Below are 22,811 nucleotides of genomic sequence, written 5' to 3'. Positions count from 1 at the left end.
ACAGGGTAGGTGAGGTACAGTAACTCCTCACTTAAAGTCATCCTGATTAATGTTGTTTCGTTGTTAGTTGCTGATCAATTAGGGAACATGCTTGTTTAAAGTTGTGTAATGCTCCCTTCTAATGTTGTTTGGCAGCCACCTGCTTTGTCTACTGCTTGCAGGAAGAGCAGCCCGTTGCAGCTAGCTGGTGGAGGCTTGGAACCACGGTGCACTAACAGCCCCCTATCAGCTCCCCACTGCCCTAAGTTCCCTGTGCAGTAGCTGCCTGCAGTTCAGCTGTGTCCCTCCCCCCACTGCCATGTACCGCTCCTGCCCTCTGCCTTGGAGCTGCTCCCCGAGACTCCTGCTTGCCGTGCGGGGGGGAGGGAAGGAAGAGAGGGGACTAATGTCAGGGTGTCCCCCTCTCCCCTGCTCCTGCACCCCGCTTACCCCATCTTCCATAGAGCAGGGGGGACAGACCAGGAGGGAGGGAGCTGCAGCAGCTGCCTATCAGCAAGCTGATCTAATTAACAAGGCAGTGTACTTAAGGGAAATGTGCATATCTGTCTCCATTCCTGCTGCCTTGTGTAGAGAGAGAATTAACGCTTGAGGGCTCAGCCAATTGCTAGTTCATCATTTAGCAGTAAGGGAAATATCCCACCCTCTGACTCTTCTACTTCAACCAAATTTCACAATCATCATCATTGTGTACCAGTATTAAATTGCTTAAAACTTATAGTGTATCTATCTATCTATCTATCTATCTAAAAAAACTTCCCTGGAACCTAACCCCCTCATGTACATTAATTCTTATGGGGAAATTGGATTCGCTTAACATCATTTCGCTTAAAGTCGCATTTTTCAGGAACATAATTACAATGTTAAGTGAGGAGTTACTGTAATATCTTTTACTTGGCCAGCTTCTGTTGGTGAGAGACAAGCTTTCGAGCTTACACAGAGCAAAGATTGGTCAGATTTTGCGCCTATCTCCCTTTCAATGTGAACAACAACTTTTTTTAAGAAACTGGAAGATTGCAGAAGGGGGTTGAGAACATACAATGTAAATAAACAAAAACACCACTGATCTCTTAAACTGCTGCCCAGTAACCTCCGTTTTTTAAGCAAGCTAATCAAGAAGCTATCTATCTACCAGTATCCTTGATCCTTCTCAATCAATCAGGGTTTAGGTCAAGTAATGATGCAGAGATGGCTGCCTCCTGCTGATAGCCAAGCCAAAGGCATCCATCTTAATCTTGATGGCCTTCTGATACCGTTGATCACCAAGTACTCCTGGCTTGCTTACAAGAAGCTTTGAGATGAACAGAACTACCCTGAAATAGCTTGGATCCTTTCACACCAAATCCATAATGTTGTCATAGTCAGCTGATCCTGTACTTCTAAAACCCGCACCTGTGGAATCCCACAAGGCTCAGTCACTTTCCACTATATTATTCAACATCTGTCTGAAGCTTTTGGGAGAGCTGGTAGGTTAACATTAGACAATGCACAGTACAACGTCTCGTGTACTTTTGCTGTTAAGAGTACCATCAACTTCAATACCTGGGTGAAATCAGCACCTGAATGAAAGCATCTTGCTACAGTTGAACCCAGGTAAAACTGAGGTGATTTTGGTAGGAAGAAGAAAGAGCTTTGAAGAACTTGCCGCCTCCTAACACTTCTCCATTATCAGATGCATTTTCCCTCCATTCTGTCTATAACCCTGTCCTTTAATCTCAGTGCTGTTGGATAATCGTATACTTATAGGATCCAAAACACCCACAACTGGCCCTAAAGTTGCACCCCATCCTATCAGTACAAACCTGGTCATAGTGACCGCCACACTTGTGATCTGCAGGCTTGATTACTGCAGCTCATAACTAGGAGTGAAGCCACACGCTTTGAAAAAGCTCCACCTGATACAAACCACAGTAGCCCATCTGCTTAGCAACACAAATCACAATGAACATATCACCATGGAGCTCTGCTCTTTGCATTGGCTTCCCATTCAATAGAGAGTCCAGTTCAAAGTGGATCTTGATTAAGCTAACAGGTTTTTGCTTAAGTTTTCTTTCCTACAGGAGAAGGAAATAACTGTCTTGAAATAGTTGGCTGTTGCTCAGATAATATGGTGGATATTGGCAATATAAGCATCTAAATGCCTCTTGAAGCATTCACTAAGTACATAATGGATTCTTGCAGGTCGGAGGTTTTCAGTTTACTTTTTCTTCATTGAGACTGGAGAAACTACTACACACTATTTTCTTACTTATTCTATTAAATTTAGTATTAAAATTGGGACAGAATTATTACCCTTTTCTGTTTGATTTATGTGGTATTTTGGCTTCCAATAAAGCATAACCATTTTTTCAATTTTTTTAGATGAAGCACAGGGTGATAAAGCAAAACAAAGTATCAGAACGAAGTGTACAGAATATCTGGACAGAGCAGAAAAACTGAAGGAGTATCTGAAAAAGAAAGAGAAAGCTCCAGCAAAGCCAGTGAAAGAGTCTGGTCCATCTGATGAAAAAGGGTATGTTCTTTGGAGACGGTAAAGCAAAATGCAATATTTTTCATGTTCCAAACTCAGCTGAAACGAAAGTTAAATATTTGAAAGAACATTTTAAGTAAGTTTAATGCGTGTAAAATGTATCAGATGAGCAATACTGAAGTACAATAACTAACCAAACAATATGGACAGCATATATACTAATACTACAAGCTTTCCTATGTTTCTTTACCAATATGCCTTAGCCCTACCATGGAAGATCCACTTGCAGTAACTCTCATGCAAGTAAATTAACTCATGTCTAGCAGGTCATTAGCCTTTCTGCTGGATGACAACTGTGGTGGCCTATGACATGGACACCTACCTACTTAAAATCTAGATCTTCAGAGCACCAGTGACTAGATTTAAACCACTGATAACTTGGGCCAGTTTTGAACATGTGCTCGAGAGGTCGAAGCTCTATATCACGTTCCCAATCCATTGCACCATCTAGACATATTTCTATTTGCCCAATTCTTGTTATTGGCAACAGTATTTGTTGGATATCTACATAATTACATTTATACCTAATATTTTATTTCTTCGTTGAAACTTAAAACTGCAGTAAAATTTAAGTGATTTGCAGGAAAAACTGTCCTTATTTGTGGCTTGTAATCAATCTGTAGAGAGGGTTTAAAGTTGTACTTGACTCAGATTGGTAACTAAATTCAGTTTGCACATTGCAGTATATCACATGTGACAATTAGGTACTGTCACTTCTCCCATATCAGAATCCAGGGATCCTTATTATTTCTGCAGAAGTTGATGGCCTCAGGGGACCCTAATGCAGCAGACAGTGTAGTGCTCTGCTTCAGATGCCTAATGTTTTCAATACTTGCAGGGGAAAAAAAAGTCTCCTGAACTCTGATGGTGGTAAGGAGGAGGAACTAATCTTATTTTCAGTGTTATTTTTTTAAGTTTTCTAAATGGACTGATCCCATGTTCAGTTATTAAACTGTTTGCAAGAGAGACAAGGTGGGTGAGGTAATATCTTTTATTGGACCAACTTCTGTTGATGAGAGAGACAAGCCTTCCAGCCACACAGAGCTCTTCTTCAGGTTTGGGCATCACAGCTAAATGCAAGGTGGAACAGATTGTTTAGCATAAATAGTTAGCACATGTTCTAAGGGACCATTTTAGGTAGAGTAGCCCATTAACATCTCACAGTCATAGGACAAAAAGAGGGATTAGTAGGTTACAGATTGTTGTAATTAGCCATAAATCCAGTGTCTCTGTTCTGTCCATGATTTTTGGTGTCTAGCAGCGTTATGAATTTAAGCTCCCAGGCTCGTCTTTTGAAAATGTGCAGGTTTTCTTTGAGGACTGATAGGTTAGACCTAGTGATTGCTTTGTTCGCTACAACTATACTGCATACAGTTTATTTGCCAAGCGTTCTAGTTTCCTTTTTCAGTGAATGTAGCTTGTCCCTGAAACTCTGAATACACACATGCCAGAACCCTTTCAAGCTATAGTATTGGTCAGCTGAGCAACAGTTGGTTTGGGATTTTTTTTATTTTGTAAAAGCTCAGAGCTGCACCATGTTCCACATGCTTATTAGGATGGCTGTAAGGTTGTGCATATGGCATGCCCTCTATGCTGCATTTTCACAAACCATGGATTTCCCTTACGTCTTCTCTTAATTCTTCTGCCAGAGCAGCATAAAGAGGGACATAGCTCTAGCTGGATCTGACCACTAACTCCAGTTGCTGCTCCAAACATATAGAGGATTGCTTAGATCTGCCTGCACTGAAAAAAGGACAATTGTACCTGTAATAAATCTAATTCAAAACAGTAAAAGTGGAATTTAGGCCATAAATATTTTCTAAAAATCATGGAAACATTAAAAACTCCATAGGAAAACTTATTAAAACATACTTCATTACAATTGTCAAAAATATTTTAAAGAAGAAATCACATTTTATATGACGCTTAGAATGACACTTCTTGGCTTTATATTTTTGTCATGTGATTTTTAAAAATAAAATGACCTCATTCAACAGGGCTGTTGGGCCCTCAAAGAATCGACAGAATTCTGTTATAAAACGTAAAAAACACATTTCCCTGAATATCTCTACCAAAATGATGGAAGGTGTGAGGTAGACTGTAGTTTCCATTTACAAAATTGTTAGTCTTGTTGTGTAAGACAGGTGGCTTTCTTTGTAGTTGAACATCTTATTACTTGTGTCTGAATTAGGACTGACAGTGATGGGGAAGGAGAATCTGATAATCCTGAAAAAAAGAAACTACAGAATCAACTTCAAGGTAGTTCTGAAACTTTTTTTTTTAAAGAAATAATTGTATCAAGTGACTTGTTAACCAACAGACCAAAATTGCCTTTTTTGGGGGGGGAGGGGGGGGTCTACAAAAGAGCTGTGGATTGACTTGCCACAGAGTATTTAAATACATAGAAATTCCTCTGTGCATTCACTATAAACTAATCTTTGGGATAGTCTGGATTTTATTAAATTGTGTATCATAATCCCTGTCTACGTCTATCCCCATTCTAACATGCGATGGAATTACTGCATGCACCCAGAGAGAACACTGATCCAAAGGGGAAAAGCTCCTTGAGGCCAAATGAATATTTATAGTTTTATCATTAGTACCTAGAGACTCAGGTCATGGTAGACCTCGCACAAGCACTTAGTATGAGACAGTCCCTGCCCCAATAAGCTTATAATCTAAATAGATAAAGATAAAGGATAGCTGAAAGACTTAATTTACTGATCCTTGATCTTTCTGATCACTAATAGTTTTCCCCCAGCCACTTAGTCCATGCTCCCCACCACAAGGGGGGGTTATTTGATGTTTGGCCAGAATATATCCTCTACTTCTCTTTTCCTTCCTGTTCGAGTTTCCCTTGCTTCTCAAACTTTTATGTAAAGGACAGTGTTTTACCTATCTATTTCTTCTCTCCCTTTCTCTTGGCATGCTCTGCCCACTGCCCATCTGGGAAGGGAGGGGATAGTGATTTGGGGTTTCTCCTCTTATCTCAGCACATCATTTTTGATTGGCTGAGATGAGTCTTCTATGTTTTGAAATCGAGCTTGAGGTCAGTGATTCAATGTAGCAGAAAACAGTAGCTTTGTACACAGTGGAAAAAATGATTTGGCTTTTCTGTGTAGCTGATTTAGAGAATTCCAGCTGAATTTTGTATTATTGAAGAAATTCATTGGCAGAGAAATTTTAATGTTAAAGAACCAGTGACCTTGACACTGATCTTCCCTAATCCACATATTTTGTCATGTTCTGATCACTTTCACTTCAGCATTCAGATTTCCTGTAATCAACGTGTTATCAGCTGACTGTAGCATTCTTCAGAGTTTTTATCGTTGTGTAGTATAGCTGTTGTTCAGATTTAATAATGTAGTCTGCCCCAAAGGATCTTTGTATATTGGTTATAGGCTTTCCATTCATACGTACTACTAAATCTCTGTCTGTGTTTATATAACCACTGGTAGTCTGTTGTGATTCAAGGCACTTATAATAATCTGAAGTAGAACATTCAGTATGCTGTTTGATATTTCTTTGGCCCAGGGGGGCCTTGTGAGAATGCCCTGGGTGCATGAAGAGCATCCAGGGCATTTTGAATATGGAAAAAAATACATGTGGGTAATGATTGTTTCAGAGTTTAAGATTATATTTTTCCATACTGACATGAGTAGTGATTCTCTTTGAAGGGTTTAATCCATTTTGGTCATTCAAGACTGTACTCCACTGTGTGGTACTATCATTGTGACCAATCAGAGAGATTTGTTTCTAAATGGCTTCGTCAGTCTTGTAAAACTATGATCCATGATTACTTATTAATCTTTCCATATACCCCAGGCCTATTTTACCTTTTAGCAGCGCAACTCTTTTAAATGTGCTGAGTAGATTCAATATAATCTCATCCATTGCGGTGCTAGACCCCTCTGATCTCTCTCTTCTCCTCTCCCCCCTCCCCCCCCCCCCGTTTTTTTCCCCCAACAGTGTTTAAAACACGTTAAGCGCTCAGTTCACAATGGAATAGTCTAGCACAGACTTCATTTTAATTCCTGGCAGTTGGCCTCTTGGTCCATTTACGCAGTATTTGTTACTTCTTCTCCTGTATAGTTCTTATGCTGTGGAAGAATTTATACTCTGAGGCAGGTGAAAGCTAAGAGAAGGACCCATAGAGTTTCAAGGCAGGTCAGGTCTGTGAAATTCCTGAGCTTGGTTAGAAAAACTAGAAGAAGCTCTTCTGAGCAGTCTTTTGTTCTGTGGAAACTCTAGATTTGTCTGCTCTTAAGTTGTGATCTGGAGGTGGGAGTACTGCCACCAGGGATTCTTGCAAGAGCTTCCAGATTGTGCCCTTGTGGAGCACGTAGACATGAAGAGCTTGAACTGCCCCTCTTTCCTGTGGAAATGCTTGAACTCTGAGGGGCCTAGCACTGCTGTATGGTGTTTTGGGAGACCATTTTTTTACTTTTTGAAATAGATTTATTTGCTTGCCCCTCTTTTTCTTGTAGTAGGATATCCTATTTTCCTGCAAATGGGAAGCTCTGATTTCTAGCTTCATTTCATGTAAGGTTTTCAGCAGCAGTGGACAATTGTTTACCTTGGGAGTTTTCTGCAGCTGTCTTTTTACTGTTCTCTTGTGGCTGTTTGTCCTTGACTGTTTTTGCACAATCTACTTCACAGAAAGTCTGGATATTCTTCCAGATCAAACTGATCCCCAAAAGTGTCTGCTACAGCAACTGCTCTGAATAGCTTTGTCTTTCATTGATGAGAATTTCATATGTTTGATGCTTCCAAATCTCTAATACCTTTTGTGGAAAAGGTGTATCCCTCTGCCATCTCTCACAAGGTGGAATCCTCTATATCCTTTTTCTTCCATAAAGCTACCCTTTCAGCTGCAGTGTTTATTTTTCCTATTGAACCTGCAGATTGGAAAACTGAAGTGGCTGTTTGAGACTCTTTACGACAGCTATCAGGTCCTTCATACTTCCATTTACTCTGTCTTCTTGGTAAAAATTCTTTTTAGAAGGATCTCAGGAACCTTTTGAAATATATTCCCCAGGAGTTCTCCTTAGGCAAAATATTTTGCCTATCTTGTGACCCTGCTCTGGATAAGTTGAGCCTCTTTGCCAGAGATGTCAGTTATTAATGGAAAAAAATAGGAAAACTAATATAACTTCCAAATCCAGTGTTGTTAGATTACTCTTCAATGATGCACAATTATTTGGAGCTGTCCTACATAAAGATGTTTATGAATCTAAGAAGACTTTCTCTTTCGTGGTTTTTCTGTTTGCTTTTTGAGCTTAAACATCAAATCCTCTCACCTAAAAGATTTTTCAGCTGCATAGTTTCAAGAGCTACTTTACCCAATTTACAACCAAGTATCATGCTCTTTTAATACCTTTTACATACAGATCCAATCCCATTTATAATCTCATTATGGAACAGAGGTTTTATTTATATTTTAAAATTTTGAGAGAAAATGACTGCAGGATGCTTGAGATTGCTGCCTGGGGTTTATTAGTATTTTATACCCTTGCCCACTGATGATGGAGTTTCAGTTCCAGCCCACATGAATGTAATTATTTCAAGAAACTGGATATCTCAAACAGACACTTCTGTGTTGACTCACCTGTTATTTTGTGGGAGTCAACACAGTCTTTTTTTTTTTTTTTTTTTTTGAGAATTCTTTTCAATTGTTTTGTTGCTCCAAAAATCTGTGGACTTGAGACCTATTTCAGATTTTATGGTTTTCACCAAACTAACAAAAGAACCCAGTTAGTTCACACCATTGTGTAGGCCATTTCTCTAAACTCTTATCTTGACTCTTGGGTATCCTTCAAATTGCTAATCTTCATGTTCACCACCGACCAGTGTTGCCACAGGCATTTCCTGTTAGCTTTGCTCTCTTTTCATAGATTCATAGATTCTAGGACTGGAAGGGACCTCGAGAGGTCATCGAGTCCAGTCCTCTTATCTATGTTAATGTTGGCCTTTGGGATTTCCCTAATCCTGTGGATATTTACCATGATCCAAGATGTAATAGCAATATGATTTAGCAAATCTGGGCATTGTCATCAATATACAGACTGGCTGGTAGCAGTGAATTTCTGTCTTTAGGTCACTTAAGTAGAAAGCCCCACTTAGAGGCCTTTGGGATTCACTGTTTCCTGATCAATCCAGTCCATTTAATCCTTCGAGAGAGGGAGGAAAAAAATCATCTTTTTTTATAGTCTAGGCAAGGCCCCAATATGCTCTTGCATACATAGACCTCAAAGTGCTTTACGAAGGAGGCTTTATTCGCATCTTACAGATGAGAACGCTGAGGCCCAGAGAGGTGAAGTAACTTGACCACAGTCACCCAGTAGACCAATGGCACAGCCAGGAATAAAACCCATGTCTGAGTCATCCCAGTTATGTGCTCTGTCCCCTGGGCCACACTGCTTTACATAAGGGCTAGCCATTTTATTTTAAATAGAAGCTTAAATTCTGCAGAAACTACCTGGGCTGATTTAGAGGACTAAGGCAGGCAATGCCTATTTACACACAACCAAATGATGTTAAAGAGCAGGGTTCTGTCCCTAGGAAACTGGCACTTGCTGGCCAAATCCTGGTCTAACTCTAGTTAGCCACAACAGAACTTGAACCCTGCTTAAGTACTGTGGTTAAACATTGCTGAAATCTGTACATGCTGCAGTCTGTTCATGGAAGCCATGCTGGAATTGACAAGCAGCAGTTCATATGTGAACAGGGTCCAAGATTTTAATTCTTGATAATGACAGCAGAGGCTCTTTGGAAAGGAATGTACCTTACTAGTTTATCAGATCTCTTATTTTATAGGTGCCATTGTTATGGAGCGACCAAATATAAAGTGGGGTGATGTTGCTGGTCTTGAAGGAGCCAAAGAAGCACTTAAAGAGGCAGTGATATTGCCCATTAAATTTCCTCATCTATTTACAGGTGAAATAAATTAAATATACATTCTTGGTCCTAATGGTTGCAGTTTGGGGGAGAGGTGTGGCTGGCGAGTTGTGAGAAGTGTTTTACACTGTCATCGTGGTGATCTATGTCTAGCTGTCCTCTAAGAGCTTCTGTTCCATAGTCCGGTGGGTTGTGTATGCTGAGATGGTGGGAGCAGTTGCGGAAATTGTATTGGGAGAAAGGAGAGGTTGGTTCAAGAACAACTCCTCTCACAGGATAACTTTAAATACAGTGATATTATAAGCTGCATTTCTATTACACATTTGCTAACGTTGGAAAACTGATGATTGGTATCATTAATAAAGCGACAAGTTATATATGAATCTAAATGATGTAAATACAACAGATACTAACTTCTTTCAACTGCAAAAGTGAATAAATATATAAAGAATTTCACAAGCTTGGATGAGGGTTCATTTTTCTACCAAGTTCTATACCAAACTGATCCTTGTATCAAAATTCTTCAGGCAAGTCCTTTTTCTTTTTCTTTTTCTTTTATATATATAACTCTCTTAGGAAAGAGAACACCTTGGAGAGGAATTCTTCTGTTTGGGCCACCAGGAACAGGAAAATCTTACTTGGCAAAAGCTGTGGCAACGGAAGCCAACAACTCTACATTCTTCTCAATATCCTCCTCTGACCTTGTCTCAAAATGGTTAGGAGAGAGTGAAAAGTAAGTAGCTCAGCTGATTATTTTTTTTTATACTAAATGGTTTTATTTGATTCTGAAACACTGCAATCTACTGTCAGCCGAGGTTCAAGAATGTAATCACTACTATTTTCTTTTTTCAAATAATTGCACAACTTCATGATGCTTTCAAAAGTAGGTAACATTTGAGGTAGTTTGTATACTAGAGCTGGCCCAAAACTCATAATTTTAGGTTTTTGAAAAATTTCAGAGTTTTGAAATTTCCCATGAATGGGGAATTAAAAAAAATTTTTGCTTTGGAAATGTCAAAACGTAGTGTTTTTGTAATGAAATATTTTTTCCCAGAGATCACTGGCAGCTCCTGAGTGAACAGACATCATTCTTGTCCAGTTCGCTCTGGAGCTGTTGGAGGATTAAGGGATCGGCAGCTCCTGGGCAGCCTGACTTCACAGCCTGGGGAGCCAGATGCCCCGAGAGTCTTCCAGGCTCAGCGGCAGGGTACCTGGTAGCCCTGAGAGCACTGGCTCGAGCCATGCCTTCCAGAGCTTCCAGGCTCCGTGCTACAGGGCTGAGCCCTAATTAGAGCCAGGGGTCCCCAGGCTGGGGGGCAGCGCACATGATGGGGCAGCAGACTCAAACCCAGCAGTCTGTCAGTCAGGTTCTTGTTAGTCATTTGATGAAAGTTTTGTAAAAACCCAAACTTTTCCTGAAACATCTCAGGTTCACAAACCAGCACTTTCCTTGGAAAATTTCTGGCAGGCTGTATTATATAGGTCTCATTAAAATAAACCGAAAAAGGACAGGAAACTTAGTTTCTTCCCCACATCAACCTTGACTCTCTTCTACAGCTGTGCATGAAAAGAGGGTCTTCACTATATGTGGTCCTTGGTTTGGATCCTTTATTATGAGGATCATTTTTCTCCCTCCTGTGTTGTAACAGAACTTGGGCGATTTATTAAAAGTGACCTTCAAAGGAGAAAAATGGTAAATATTGGCCAACTATTTTTGCTTCTTAAAGGTGTACACCCCCAGCCCAGAGCCCTGACCCTGTCCCGCACCTCAACCCCCTACCCCAAACCCTGAGCCCCCTCCTGCACTCCAAACCTTTCATCCCCAGCCCCACACTGGAGCTGGCCCTGCTGCTGTCCACTTCGGGGAGTGCACTTTAAATATTCCTGTTGTTCATATCCGTTGAGTCAGGGTACTGGCGGCGATGGAAAAGCAGGAAAGATATAAAAACCCCAGGTTGACTTTTATTTGGCAATTAGAAAACACCATTTTTTCACTTGTAAACGGAACAAATTTGAGAGACAGACCTGGTATTTGACACCATTTTTAGTCACTTTTCAGAGCTTTACCTGAGACTTCTCCATTTTAAATTATTGGCATCAACTTTTATATTAATCAGATTTTTTCCTGAACAAATAAATATGAAAATGTGTAATATCTCAGGCATATCAACCCTTGTGGCTACTTCCTTCACCTAAAGAGAATTATTGTGCTACCAGACACAGAAGTCATTATTCAGTTTTACTCTTTCAAAGTCTCTTGAGTTGGTTAGATTACATTTAATATGTAACAGAACAATACATTTGTTTCTTCATGTGTTCTGCCCAGCTTGTAAAGGACCAAAAGCAAACATAAACAGATCTTTCACTAGCTAGAACATGTCTGAAGCACTATACTTTATAGTCCTCATTTCCCTCCAGCATTGCCAGATGACTTTGATTAGAGTGAAGCATCATTTACAGAGCTAAAGAACTTTGCCTCTTGAGGATCCTCAACTGCTTACTTAAAATCATGATTATGAACCTTGATTCCTTATCCCGTGGTAAGCTTGATATGATGCAGTACAATAATATCGTCTTGCTGTCTTCTCATGGGGGATAACTTAATTTTTTTTCTAGATTAGTGAAAAACTTATTCCAGCTTGCCAGAGAAAACAAACCTTCTATTATCTTCATTGATGAGATAGATTCTCTGTGTGGATCAAGAAGTGAGAATGAAAGTGAGGCTGCCAGACGAATTAAAACAGAATTCCTAGTTCAGATGCAAGGTAAGATTAATGGCTTTAAGGAACAGTTAATTAAAGCAATTAATATCAATTTTGGCTTGTTTGATACACAGTTTGGATAAGATTACTGAAGATAATTTGTAGTTTTTTCAAGATGTTTTAAAATGCTTTTATAAAAGTGTTTACATTATTAAATATTACCTGTTCTGGTGTAGGGGTTGGTGTAGACAATGAAGGAATCTTGGTTTTGGGAGCTACAAACATACCCTGGGTTCTGGATTCTGCTATCAGGAGAAGGTAACTTATAACAAAACATGTATTGTCCTATAAAATATGCAACTTCACACCATACAGCACAGAGTGTTAGTTTTTTTTCAATTCACTAGTGATTAGGTGGTGGCTTAATCGGTGAATGTTCGGAATCCTGCTTTAACTACCTTGTATGGGAGACCTGAATATCTGTACACTGGAAAACTCTCCAATTCCTTTACAGTAGATCCTGAATGTGTGGGCAGGGGGTCCTGTGGTCACCTTAAATAATACCAGTCAGGCCAGTGTTTGGTTGCATGCAATATGTGCTGGTGCCATGTAGGTCTCTGCCCCTTTATCTCCCTCTTCTCACATACACAGAGATCTGATTTACCTCAGTTGAAAACACCTACTTAGTCTAGTCCTGAGGTTTTCTTGAGCAAAGAATGGCAATTAGGCTGAAGTGGATTCAATAGAGAAGCTAATTTTCTGGTCTCTGTAAGTTTGGTAAAGCGCTAGTGCATGGACTTGTTGCACCACCTACCTCCTAGCTCAGTGGTTTTCAAACTGCGAGTCACGACCCAGTACTGGGTCACATAATGTAAGGCACTGGATCATGGTTGCTCTGGTCAGCACTGCCAACTGGGCTGTTAAAAGTCCCATTGGCGGTGCTGCCTGGCTAAGGCAGGCTAGTCTCTACCTGTTCTGACACTGCGCTGTACCCCGGAAGCAGCCAGCAGCAGGTCCAGCTCCTAGGGTGGGGGGAGGGGGAGATGACGAGCCATGGGGCTCTGTGCAGTGCCCCTGCCCCGAGCACCAGCTCTGCACTCCCATTGGCCGGTTCCTGGCCAATGGGAGCAGGTGGGGGGAAGCGGTACCTGTGAGCGAGAGCCACGCGGAGCTGCTTGCACGCCTCCACCTAGGAGCCGGTCCTGCTGCTGGCCACTTTGGGGAGGGGGGGTGCAGTGCAGTCCACGATGCCAGGACAGGGAAGAAGCCTGCCTTAGCATCCCCGGTGCGCCGCTAACCGGGAGCCACCTGAGGTAACCTCACGCCCCAATCCCCTGCCCCAGCCCTGAGCCCCCCCAAACCCAGAGCCCCTCCCTGCACTCCAAACCCCTCATCCCCAGACCCACACTAGAGCCTGCACCCCCAGCCCAGAGTCCTGCCCTCTCCTGCAACCCAAACCCCTCATCCCCACACCAGAGCTTGCACCCCGCCCGGAGCCCCTTCCTGCACCCCAAAACCCTCATCCCTGGGCCCACCCCGCACCCTTCACCCCCGCCTGGAGCCCCCTCCTGCACCCCAAAATCCTCATCCCTGAGCCCACCCCGCACCCTTCACCCCCGCACTCCAACTCTCTATCCCAGCCTTGAGCCCCTCCCACACCCCAAACCCCTCATCCCCAGCTCCATTGGGTCATGGGCATCAACAATTTTCTTCAGCTGGGTCGCCAGAAAGAGAGTTTAAAACCACTGCACTAGCTAATATTTTTTGGCAACTTTTCCAGCATTGAAAAATGAGAATACCTTGTGCTTTGCATGCATGCATTTTGGGGAAATAATCCCAGCAGTCTAAGAACAATAGTCACTGTGCTTGTCAGGGAGAACTGCAGTTCTAAAAGCCTCCTAGTAATACCATATCAGGAAGAAGGCTTGATTAAGGTACTAAAATTTGTAGCAGAGTCTCACTGAACATGCCCTGAAGTTACATTTCAGTTGATTAACTTTTTTTAAAATAGCTTTGTAAACTTAAGAGACATTATGAATAGAGGGAAGTCAAGTTGTTCAGCCATACTTTGGTTAATTGAGCAAAAAAGCTGTTTTAACACTCCATACCTCAAAAATATTGAAGGGATTTTTGTCCCTTGAGTTCCTTCTAGAAACAAAATCTGTCATCTGTGACTAAGGATTTGTCTACATGGAGATTTAGTGTGCAACAAACCAGGGTGTAAATCTACAGCTTACTAACTGGCAGTGTGGACCCTACTACCGTGCATTATGGGCACATCTGCTCTACAGGCAAGGGGTGTGATTCCCCTGCTTGTGTACACATGTTCTCACCAAGCTGGTGCGAGTATAAACAGCAGGATAGCCATGGTAGCATGGGTAGCAGCAGCAGAGGCACAGCTTAGCTGTGCTGAGGACTCACCCTACAGTTTCAGGTGGGGTACATATGCTGCATGGCTAAGCTATGCCTCCACTGCCGCTACCCGTGCTACCATGGCTACGCTGCTGTTTATACTCAGGCTAGCTTGATGAGAGCTAGTGCAAATATGCGTACATGAGCAGGGGAATCACATCTGTGCCGTGTAGCTGGAGCCTAAAAGTTACATAATATGCTTTGATGTACTGCTGTTTCAAACATAAAGCACACTATGGAACTTCTACTGCATGGTAGCAGGGTCCGTGTAACCAGTTAGTGTGTGGCAAGCTAGTGCACTATAGATTGACACCCCTACTTGCCATGCACTAAGTCTCCATGTAGACATGCCGCAAACATGGGATAATTTTCAAACCCAAGGGAAGATTTCTCAGTCATGAAAATGAAGAAATGGGGTTATAATATTCTGAATGTAATTTTAATTAGTGTTTGCTACTATGGATATTACAGTACTTTTTTTAGCAGACTTATAAAATAAACAGTGCTAATGTTCCACACTCTCACTTCACACGCACAGACATTCTTAAAGCTATAATGCTCAGATTGCTTCCTTATTCTTTCTAGTTCTGTTAGACCATTTGTCGATTTGCATGAACTGCTTTCCATCAAGTACCTGCAAGAGTCAGTGTTTGTGGCTTTTTTAAATTAAGGTTTGAGAAGCGTATTCATATTCCTTTGCCTGAGGACCACGGTAGGACTGCTATGTTTAAGCTTCACCTTGGGAGTACCCCAAACAGCCTGACAGAATCAGACTATCGAGAGCTTGGAAAGAGAACTGATGGCTATTCTGGTGCTGACATAAGCGTCATTGTCCGCGATGCACTGATGCAGCCTGTTAGGAAAGTGCAATCAGCCACTCACTTTAAGAAAGTAAGTATGTAAAAAAAATAAGTTGCAGAATTTCCAACTCTTAGTTTCTGGAGTTCAAATCTCCTTTTATTTTGAGATTTTTGGCAATTGAGCTTTTAACTTGTGGTTGATTAATGTTACTTGTATGTGAATTTTCATATGCTTTTAATCTACAAAAAGAATGTACATGCTAGGACAAAATGCTTTTCTCTTAGCTCTGTTTCAGAGAACTGGTCTGAGCATGGCACAGGGATCCAGGAGTCTGTAACTTGTATTCCTGGCTCTGACAAATTTCCTGACTGCTGCTTAAAGGGACACCATCAACTTTGAAATCATCCACTTAAAACCACGTTAAAAGTAGTTACCTTCAGGTGTTAATGTCTTCCCTGAGCTCCATGAGAATTGGCAAAGGCTTTTATATTTGCACTTTCCTATTGTATTTCTCTTTCTTGTTGCTATAAGAAAAACCCATACAGATGGCAATTGTTTATACAGGAGCGCTGAAAAATCTGCAAAGGAAATAAACAGGCTTTTCTCCATCTTTAAACTCTAACAATCTTAGGGGTTAGTTGGGACAATAATGGGTAAAAAAATATTTTGAGTGACTTTTTTTTAAGTTGATGGTGTCACCTGAGCTCTGAGCAGGGTCTGTATGTCACTATTTGGACAACACCTAACATCTTGTGGATTACTGTCTTAGCACTTAACACAATGAAAGAACTTTTAAAACTGCAATGGGATTCCATGTGTATTGTCTTGCAAGGATTTCTATGTCAAATACACCAGAGGTGAGTGGGAGGGTCCAGTGGCCGATGATGGGGGGTGAGTGTGCAAGGTTGGTGGTGGAACACCTGCTGGTCTGTCAGTGCAGCCCCCACTGCATGCCAGCTCTCTGCCAGCAGGGTCTCTCCACCCCCTAACCCCCCCAATCCTGTTTGTCAGACACTGGCTGTGCACTGCGGTGGCTGGTGAGTGCAGGCAAGCAGTGGCCAGTTGCGTCACCTCGGATGACCACCCATTGGCCCTTTACGTGCTCCCTCTCTCGCTGTCCTCTCCCTGCTTTGCCTCTTCACCCCCTGCTCCAACCCGTTGCTCCTCCCTATCCGCCCCTGGCAGGGCGGGTCCCGCTCCCAGTGCTGCGCTGAAACCCCCTCGTCGGAGTGCTCAGCTTACCAACAGCCTGGCCGGCAGGCTCCTTCCTTCCCCCACTGCCTCTGGCTGGGCTGGCACCCTGGGAAAGTCAAAGACCTTCCGGCCCAGGGCGCTGGCCAGGAGGAGCCGAGCCCTGCATGTGCCAAAGCCCTGCACAGCGCTGGCACAGGGAAGCCTCTCCACTCCTCAACTAATTCTGGAGTGGTGGAGGGAAGTGATTTTCAGCCTGTTCACGCCCCGATCCTATAGGCTCCACAGCATCCCCCCTCCCCCGAGCAGGGGCTTAGCACCCTCTTTACCTGCCCTGGGTCCTGCCCCCAGGGAGCACGGGGCTGCTTTGTCTTCTAGGCATCCTCCCCTGCTGAGCCACCTCTCTGACTGGGTTCACTGAAGCGCCAGCAGTCAGGTTCCCCAGTGTATCCTTAGGGCTTAACCCCTTCCTGCCCGCACTGTAGCTGGTGGACAGGAGGTGGCTAGGTTATGTTGGTGGCCCACAGCAGCCTGGAAGTGTTAGCTGCCTTTCGACACTGTGCAGGCAGGAAGGGACAAGCTGCTTCCAGCCACAGGGGAGGAGGTAGATGAGATGAGCTCTGCAAGGACACGGGCCAGGTCATCCCTTCCCACCCTCCTTCTCCCCTGCGGCTGGAAGCAGCTCCCATCCCTTCCCTCCTACACAGTGCAAAAAGGCTGCTGCTGGTCACATTCTGGGGTGAATCGTGGCAGAAATCTGGTGAGGGGGGCATGTGACCTTGCATGTTCCCTCCACATGTTGCCTCGGAAAGACACGGCACCAGGTACCGGGAGGTAGGTCTGTCCCAGGGGTCCAGCTAGGCATGGAGGATGGAGAGCGCCGGGCAGGGAGGGTTGGTTCGTACACGGACACACGCGCTCTCTCTCTCTCTGTACAGGAATGTGTGTGTCACCTCTCCCTGTGGAGGGGTGGGGGTGTTTGTCACCTCTCCCCATGTGAACCCTAAAGCCTTAAAGATAAGAAGCTAAATAGAAAGAATCCAAGTACACAGGATTTCTTTTTAACAGGGGCTCTGTTAACTTGATGTTAATTTGAATGTTTTTACTACATAGTTCTGATTGATTGACGTTGGACTTGCTTGAATATGAGAAATTTTACCAGGTGTCCCATATTCGGCATAGGGAAATATGGTCACCCTAGAGGGTAATGTCTTTTGTTCAAATTAGAAAAACTTTTACACTTCTACCCTGATATAACGCGGTCCTCGGGAGACAAAAAAAATCTCACCGTGTTGTAGGTGAGACCGTGTTTATATCAAACTTGCTTTGGCCACACACACCCCCGTTCCTTGTTCCCTGACTGCCCCCTCCAGAGACCCCCATCCCTAATCACCCCCATTGCAACTGATCCCTTCCCCCGAGCCTCCTCGCCCGAGCGACACGGTTGGGGCCGGGGCGAGGGAAGCAGAGCGGGTTGCTCCCGGTCCCCCGCTAATCCCCCCGGGCCACTCTGGGACTGCGGGGCCCTCAAAAGTGCCCTCCCACAGCTCCTGCCCCCCAGATCCTGGGCGGGGGGAAGCCCCTGACCACCCCTGAGAACCTCTGCCCCTTATCCAACCCCTCTGCCCCGGACTGGCCCGGCACCCTTAACACGCTGCTCAGAACAGCGTGTCAGAGCTTTACCATGTTGTATGTGAACCCGCCTTATATCGGGTCGCGTTATATTGTGGTAGAGGTGTATTAGATGGAAATTAATTCACACATGGTGAGTTTTCTTAGTAGAGCCTAAATTAAACTGAACTCCTACAATTATTTTTGGTTGACGCTAGGGTTCTCCTCCTATATCACCTTCAAAGTAACAGATTCAGCCTCACAACACCTATGGCAAGGAGAGAGATATTCCTGTTTTTACAGATGAAGAAATTGAAGCACTGCTGTTAAGGCTCTATGTACACTACAAAAATTGTATTGAAGACACAGTTGTCCCTCACCTAATTAGAACACAGTTAAAATTTGTAAGATGCACTGGCCTCAGACATGATTTTAGACTGATAACAAACGACAATGTACAATACCATTGTCAGCACTAGTTACACTACTTAAAAACCTAGTAAGTTAACTTTGGTCATATATATTTTGGATATATGACTGGAAATAATGTATAAACTAGGGCTGTCAAGCAATTTAAAAAGTTAATCATGATCAATCACACTGTTAACCAATAATAGAATACCATTTATTTAAATATTTTTGGGTGTTTTCTACATTTTCAAATATATTGGTTTCAGGTATAACACAATACAAAGTGTACAGTGCTCACTTTGTATTTATTTTTTATTACAAATATTTGCACTGTAAAAAGCAAAAGAAATAGTATTTTTCAATTCACCTAATACAAGTACTGTAGTGCAAACTCTTTATCATGAAAGTTGAACTTACAAATGTCGAATTATGTACAAAAAGAAACGGCATTAAAAAATAAAACAATGTAAAACTTTAGAGCTTATAAGTCCACTCAGTCCAATTTCTTGTTCAGCCAATCACTCAAACAAGTTTGTTTACATTTGCAGGAGATAATGCTACCTGCTTCTTGTTCACAATGTCACCTGGAAGTGAGACCAGCTGGTCTCATGGCACTGTTGTAGCTGGTGTTGCAAAATATTTACATGCCAGATACTCTGGAGATTCATACGTCCCTTCATGCTTCAACCACCATTCCAGAGGACATGTGTCTATGCTGATGACTAGTTCAGACGGACGAATGTTCATTCTCATTATCTGAGTCAGATGCCGCCAGCAGAAGGTTGATTTTCTTTTTTTGGTGGTTCGGGTTCAGTAGTTTCCGCAGCGGAGTGTTGCTCTTTTAAGACTACTGAAAGCATGCTCCACAGCTTGTCCCTCTCAGATTTTGGAAGGCACTTCAAATTCTTAAACCTTGGGTCGAGTGCTGTAGAAATCTCACATTAGTACCTTCTTTGCATTTTGTCAAATCTGAAGCAAAAGCGTTGTTAAAATGAACATGTGCTGAGTCATCATCCGAGACTCCTATAACATGAAATACATGGCTGAATGCGGGTAAAATAGAGCCGGAAACATACAGTTCTCCCCCAAGGAGTTCAGTCACAAATTTAATTAACGTTTGTTTGTTTGATTTTACGAGCGTCATCAGCATAGGAGCATGTCCTCTGGAATTGTGGCCAAACCATGAAGAGGCATACAAATGTTTAGCATATCTGGCATGTAAATACCTTGCAATGCTGGCACAAAAGTGCCATACAAATGCCTGTTCTCACTTTCTGGTGACATTGGAAATAAGAAGTGGGCAGCATTATCTCCCATAAATGTAAACAAACTTGTTTGTCTGAGCAATTAGCTGAACAAGAAGTAGGACTGAGTGGACTTGTAGGCTATAAAAGTTTACATTGTTTTGTTTTTGAGAGCAGTTATGTAACAACAAAAAATTTACATTTGTAAGTTGCACTTTCACGATAAAGAGATTGCACTATAGTACTTGTATGAAGTAAATTGAAATACTGCGTTCTGTTTATCATTTTTACAGTGCACATAGTTGTAATGAAAAATAATATAAAGTGAGCAGTGTATACTTTGTATTCTGTGTTATAATTGAAATCAATATATTTGAAAATGTAGAAAAACATCCAAAATAGTTAATAAATATCAATTGGTATTCTATTGTTCAATAGTGCGCTTAAAATTGCGATTAATTTGAGTTAATCATGAGTTAACTGCGAGTAATCGACAGTTGGTTGCCCTGTAAGCTGCATAGCCGTGCAGCAGGCTATTTAGGACCACGCAGGTCCCCCAGCCCCTCCAGAGTTGCCCAGGAGAGGAGCCCCTCCCCAGGCCCATTGGAACTGCTGCGGTTGGGGAGAGGTGCCCCAGCCCAGGCCTGCCTGTGCTGCCGTGGCCAGGGAGAGGAGCCCTTAGCCCAGCCCCGCTGGAGCTGCTGCGGTGAGGAGAGGCACCTCTTCCCCCCCCAGCCCAGGTGCTGCTGGGGGGGAATGCGCTCACTCTCTCTCTCTCCCCTCCCCCCCCCCGCTGTAGCCCCGGGGCAGGGCAGCCTGCACCCCACCCAGCGCCCTCACCCCCTCGCATCCCAACCCTCTGCTCCAGCCCTGAGTCCCTCATCCCCATACACACACCAGCCTTTTTCCCCAGCCCTGAACCTCCTCACACACTCCAAACCCCTTGGCCCCACCCCGCCACATCAATTTTGTTATGTGCACCAGTATGGTGCACATAACAAAATTCATTCCGCACAAGGGTGGGAAAAATTATACTAGGGCTGTCGATCAGTGTTCCCTCTAAAGATTACTTTTTTTTCTCCCACTAGATGGCCCTACTTTCCATCTCAAGTTCTGTAATGCAGGAGCTGGAAAGCGGCTCCGAAGACTCTGTGGAGCAGTAGCTGAATGTTTACAAGGGACCTGTGGGGATTTCCTATCTGCTATGCACTCTAGGATGACTATCCAGATGTTACGGGAAGGCTGATAGTGCTGGGTGATCTGCCCCTACTATTACCAGAAAGTGGAAAGGGTGTTAGCTGTAACCCTTGGCACTCTTAGCATTTCCCTAATCCAGTTTATAGGTTCGTATAGTTGCTTCTCAGAAGCGCTTCAAGCAACTTCTTTGGCACTGATAGTAGTCTACAAGAACTTAAACCTTAATCCCCAAAGAAGCAACAGATAAGATTTCTGTGAAGTGACCTGTATGTTCAGCTGTTACTGCCACCACCCTCATGGTCAAAAAAGATCTGGCTTCTGTTTCACAGGACTTCAGCAAGAAAGTGGAGCCTACTAGTGGGAGGGAAGTCAGACTAAAAAGAGGGCACTCTTTTTAAATAAGGCCAAAATTTATTTCAATTGTCAAGAATCTCATATGTGTCAACTGTAGTTACTAAATATTAACACTTTTTGAAGACATAAGATCTAACAGGTGGTTTACCAATAGAGAACCTTTTGGAAGGTGAGAATAAAATAACTTCCCCCTCTCCCACTCCTTGCATAGTAAATAGTGAAAAGTTCTCTCAACATTAATTACTTTCTGCAGCAAATAATGTATTGATTGGCATTTGGGGTTTTTTTTATCTTCTGTCTGTGGTCTATAAGTTTGTTTTTTTTCTAGAATGCTTCACTTGTATGATTTTTTTTTTTTTTTTTATTTCCAGGTAAGAGCACCATCGCTGACTGACCCAAATATTTTGGTAGAAGACATGCTTACTCCGTGCTCCCCAGGTGATCCTAATGCCATTGAAATGACCTGGATGGATGTCCCAGGGGATAAGCTGTTGGAGCCTGTTGTTTCCATGGTCAGAATTTTGTTTTTATTACGAAATGTGTTGCTTCATGCTTCATAGAACTTTATCATAATCTTAAAGCAAAGTTTTCCACACGTGGGTGCTTGAAGTTAGGCACCTAAATTAGTGGCCTGGTTTCAGAAGGGCTGAGCACACCCATCAGCACTCAGTTAATCCCAGCATGCTATTTTAGTCATGAGTCTGGTACAGTTTGTTCAACAATTGTAAGCCCTTTTTGCTATACAGAGCCAACTCTCCCCACCCTGACTTACAGCTTCCCTGTATTCATCCTGCCCATCAGCTGACATGCAGCTAGAACCTTTCTCTTATCAGCTGTTAATTGTGTGGTAGCCTACCAGGTGGCTCCTCCACTGTGCATCCCTGCTTTTCTGTGGTCCCTACCACCCAAACACCCCTCAGTTTCCTCCCCTCTGTTATCACTGATTTTTTCCATCACTGTCATCCCTGAATCTCAGGATTGTATTGCTGTATTGAGAGAATATGGTCAATTGTTATACTGCAGGCTGGTGTTTACAGTTTGAAAATAATGCTGAAAACTCCTATTACCACATACAATTTTGTGACAAGTGATTATATATGTATATAATGGTAGTTTCAGTGGATTTTGCATAAAGATGTATGAGGGTCCCCTCTTCTCTTCTCCCCCACCCCCCAATACTAGTCTCTTTAAAATAATTATTTTTTAGTCTGGAGCATAGAATACATTTATCATGTGTAGAGAAACAATTTTTGGCTCACTCGATTTCAGTTCAGTCAATATAGCAAAATCTGTTACAGGACACTTATTGCTGCCATATTTTTCCAAGAGTTGCAAGACCAGATCTATACAAAATAGAGGATATAGGTATATTTGGCTGGAGGGAGAGTTGGGAAGAAATTTGAGCTGCCACTGTCCATGTTGTACCTATTCAAGTAGTGAAAGAGAGATTTTATCAGATCATCA

The 22,811-nt window shown here is 42.7% G+C and overlaps 1 protein-coding gene and 1 long non-coding RNA gene across 2 annotated transcripts in view; one reads left to right on the top strand and one right to left on the bottom strand.

Moving 5' to 3' along the window:
- The window catches only part of LOC135981608 (uncharacterized), a 278,320-nt gene extending 264,803 nt beyond the window's left edge, over positions 1 to 13,517 (bottom strand). Inside the window, exon 1 of the long non-coding RNA XR_010598708.1 lies at positions 13,495 to 13,517. This is a non-coding gene — a long non-coding RNA (uncharacterized LOC135981608). The remainder of the gene's footprint in view (positions 1 to 13,494) is intronic.
- The window catches only part of VPS4B (vacuolar protein sorting 4 homolog B), a 40,579-nt gene that overhangs the window by 7,416 nt on the left and 10,352 nt on the right, over positions 1 to 22,811 (top strand). Inside the window, exons 3-10 of the mRNA XM_005300857.3 lie at positions 2,359 to 2,509; positions 4,719 to 4,786; positions 9,344 to 9,463; positions 10,001 to 10,157; positions 12,041 to 12,189; positions 12,363 to 12,444; positions 15,210 to 15,429; positions 21,719 to 21,859. Of these exons, the coding sequence (XP_005300914.1) occupies positions 2,359 to 2,509; positions 4,719 to 4,786; positions 9,344 to 9,463; positions 10,001 to 10,157; positions 12,041 to 12,189; positions 12,363 to 12,444; positions 15,210 to 15,429; positions 21,719 to 21,859 (1,088 nt within the window). The remainder of the gene's footprint in view (positions 1 to 2,358; positions 2,510 to 4,718; positions 4,787 to 9,343; positions 9,464 to 10,000; positions 10,158 to 12,040; positions 12,190 to 12,362; positions 12,445 to 15,209; positions 15,430 to 21,718; positions 21,860 to 22,811) is intronic.

The sequence above is a fragment of the Chrysemys picta genome, chromosome 2 (assembly GCF_011386835.1).
Source record: "Chrysemys picta bellii isolate R12L10 chromosome 2, ASM1138683v2, whole genome shotgun sequence".
Lineage (NCBI taxonomy): Eukaryota > Metazoa > Chordata > Testudines > Emydidae > Chrysemys > Chrysemys picta.
The sequence above is the reverse complement of the archived record's forward strand: the minus strand, read 5'-3'. Positions and strand labels throughout refer to the sequence as shown.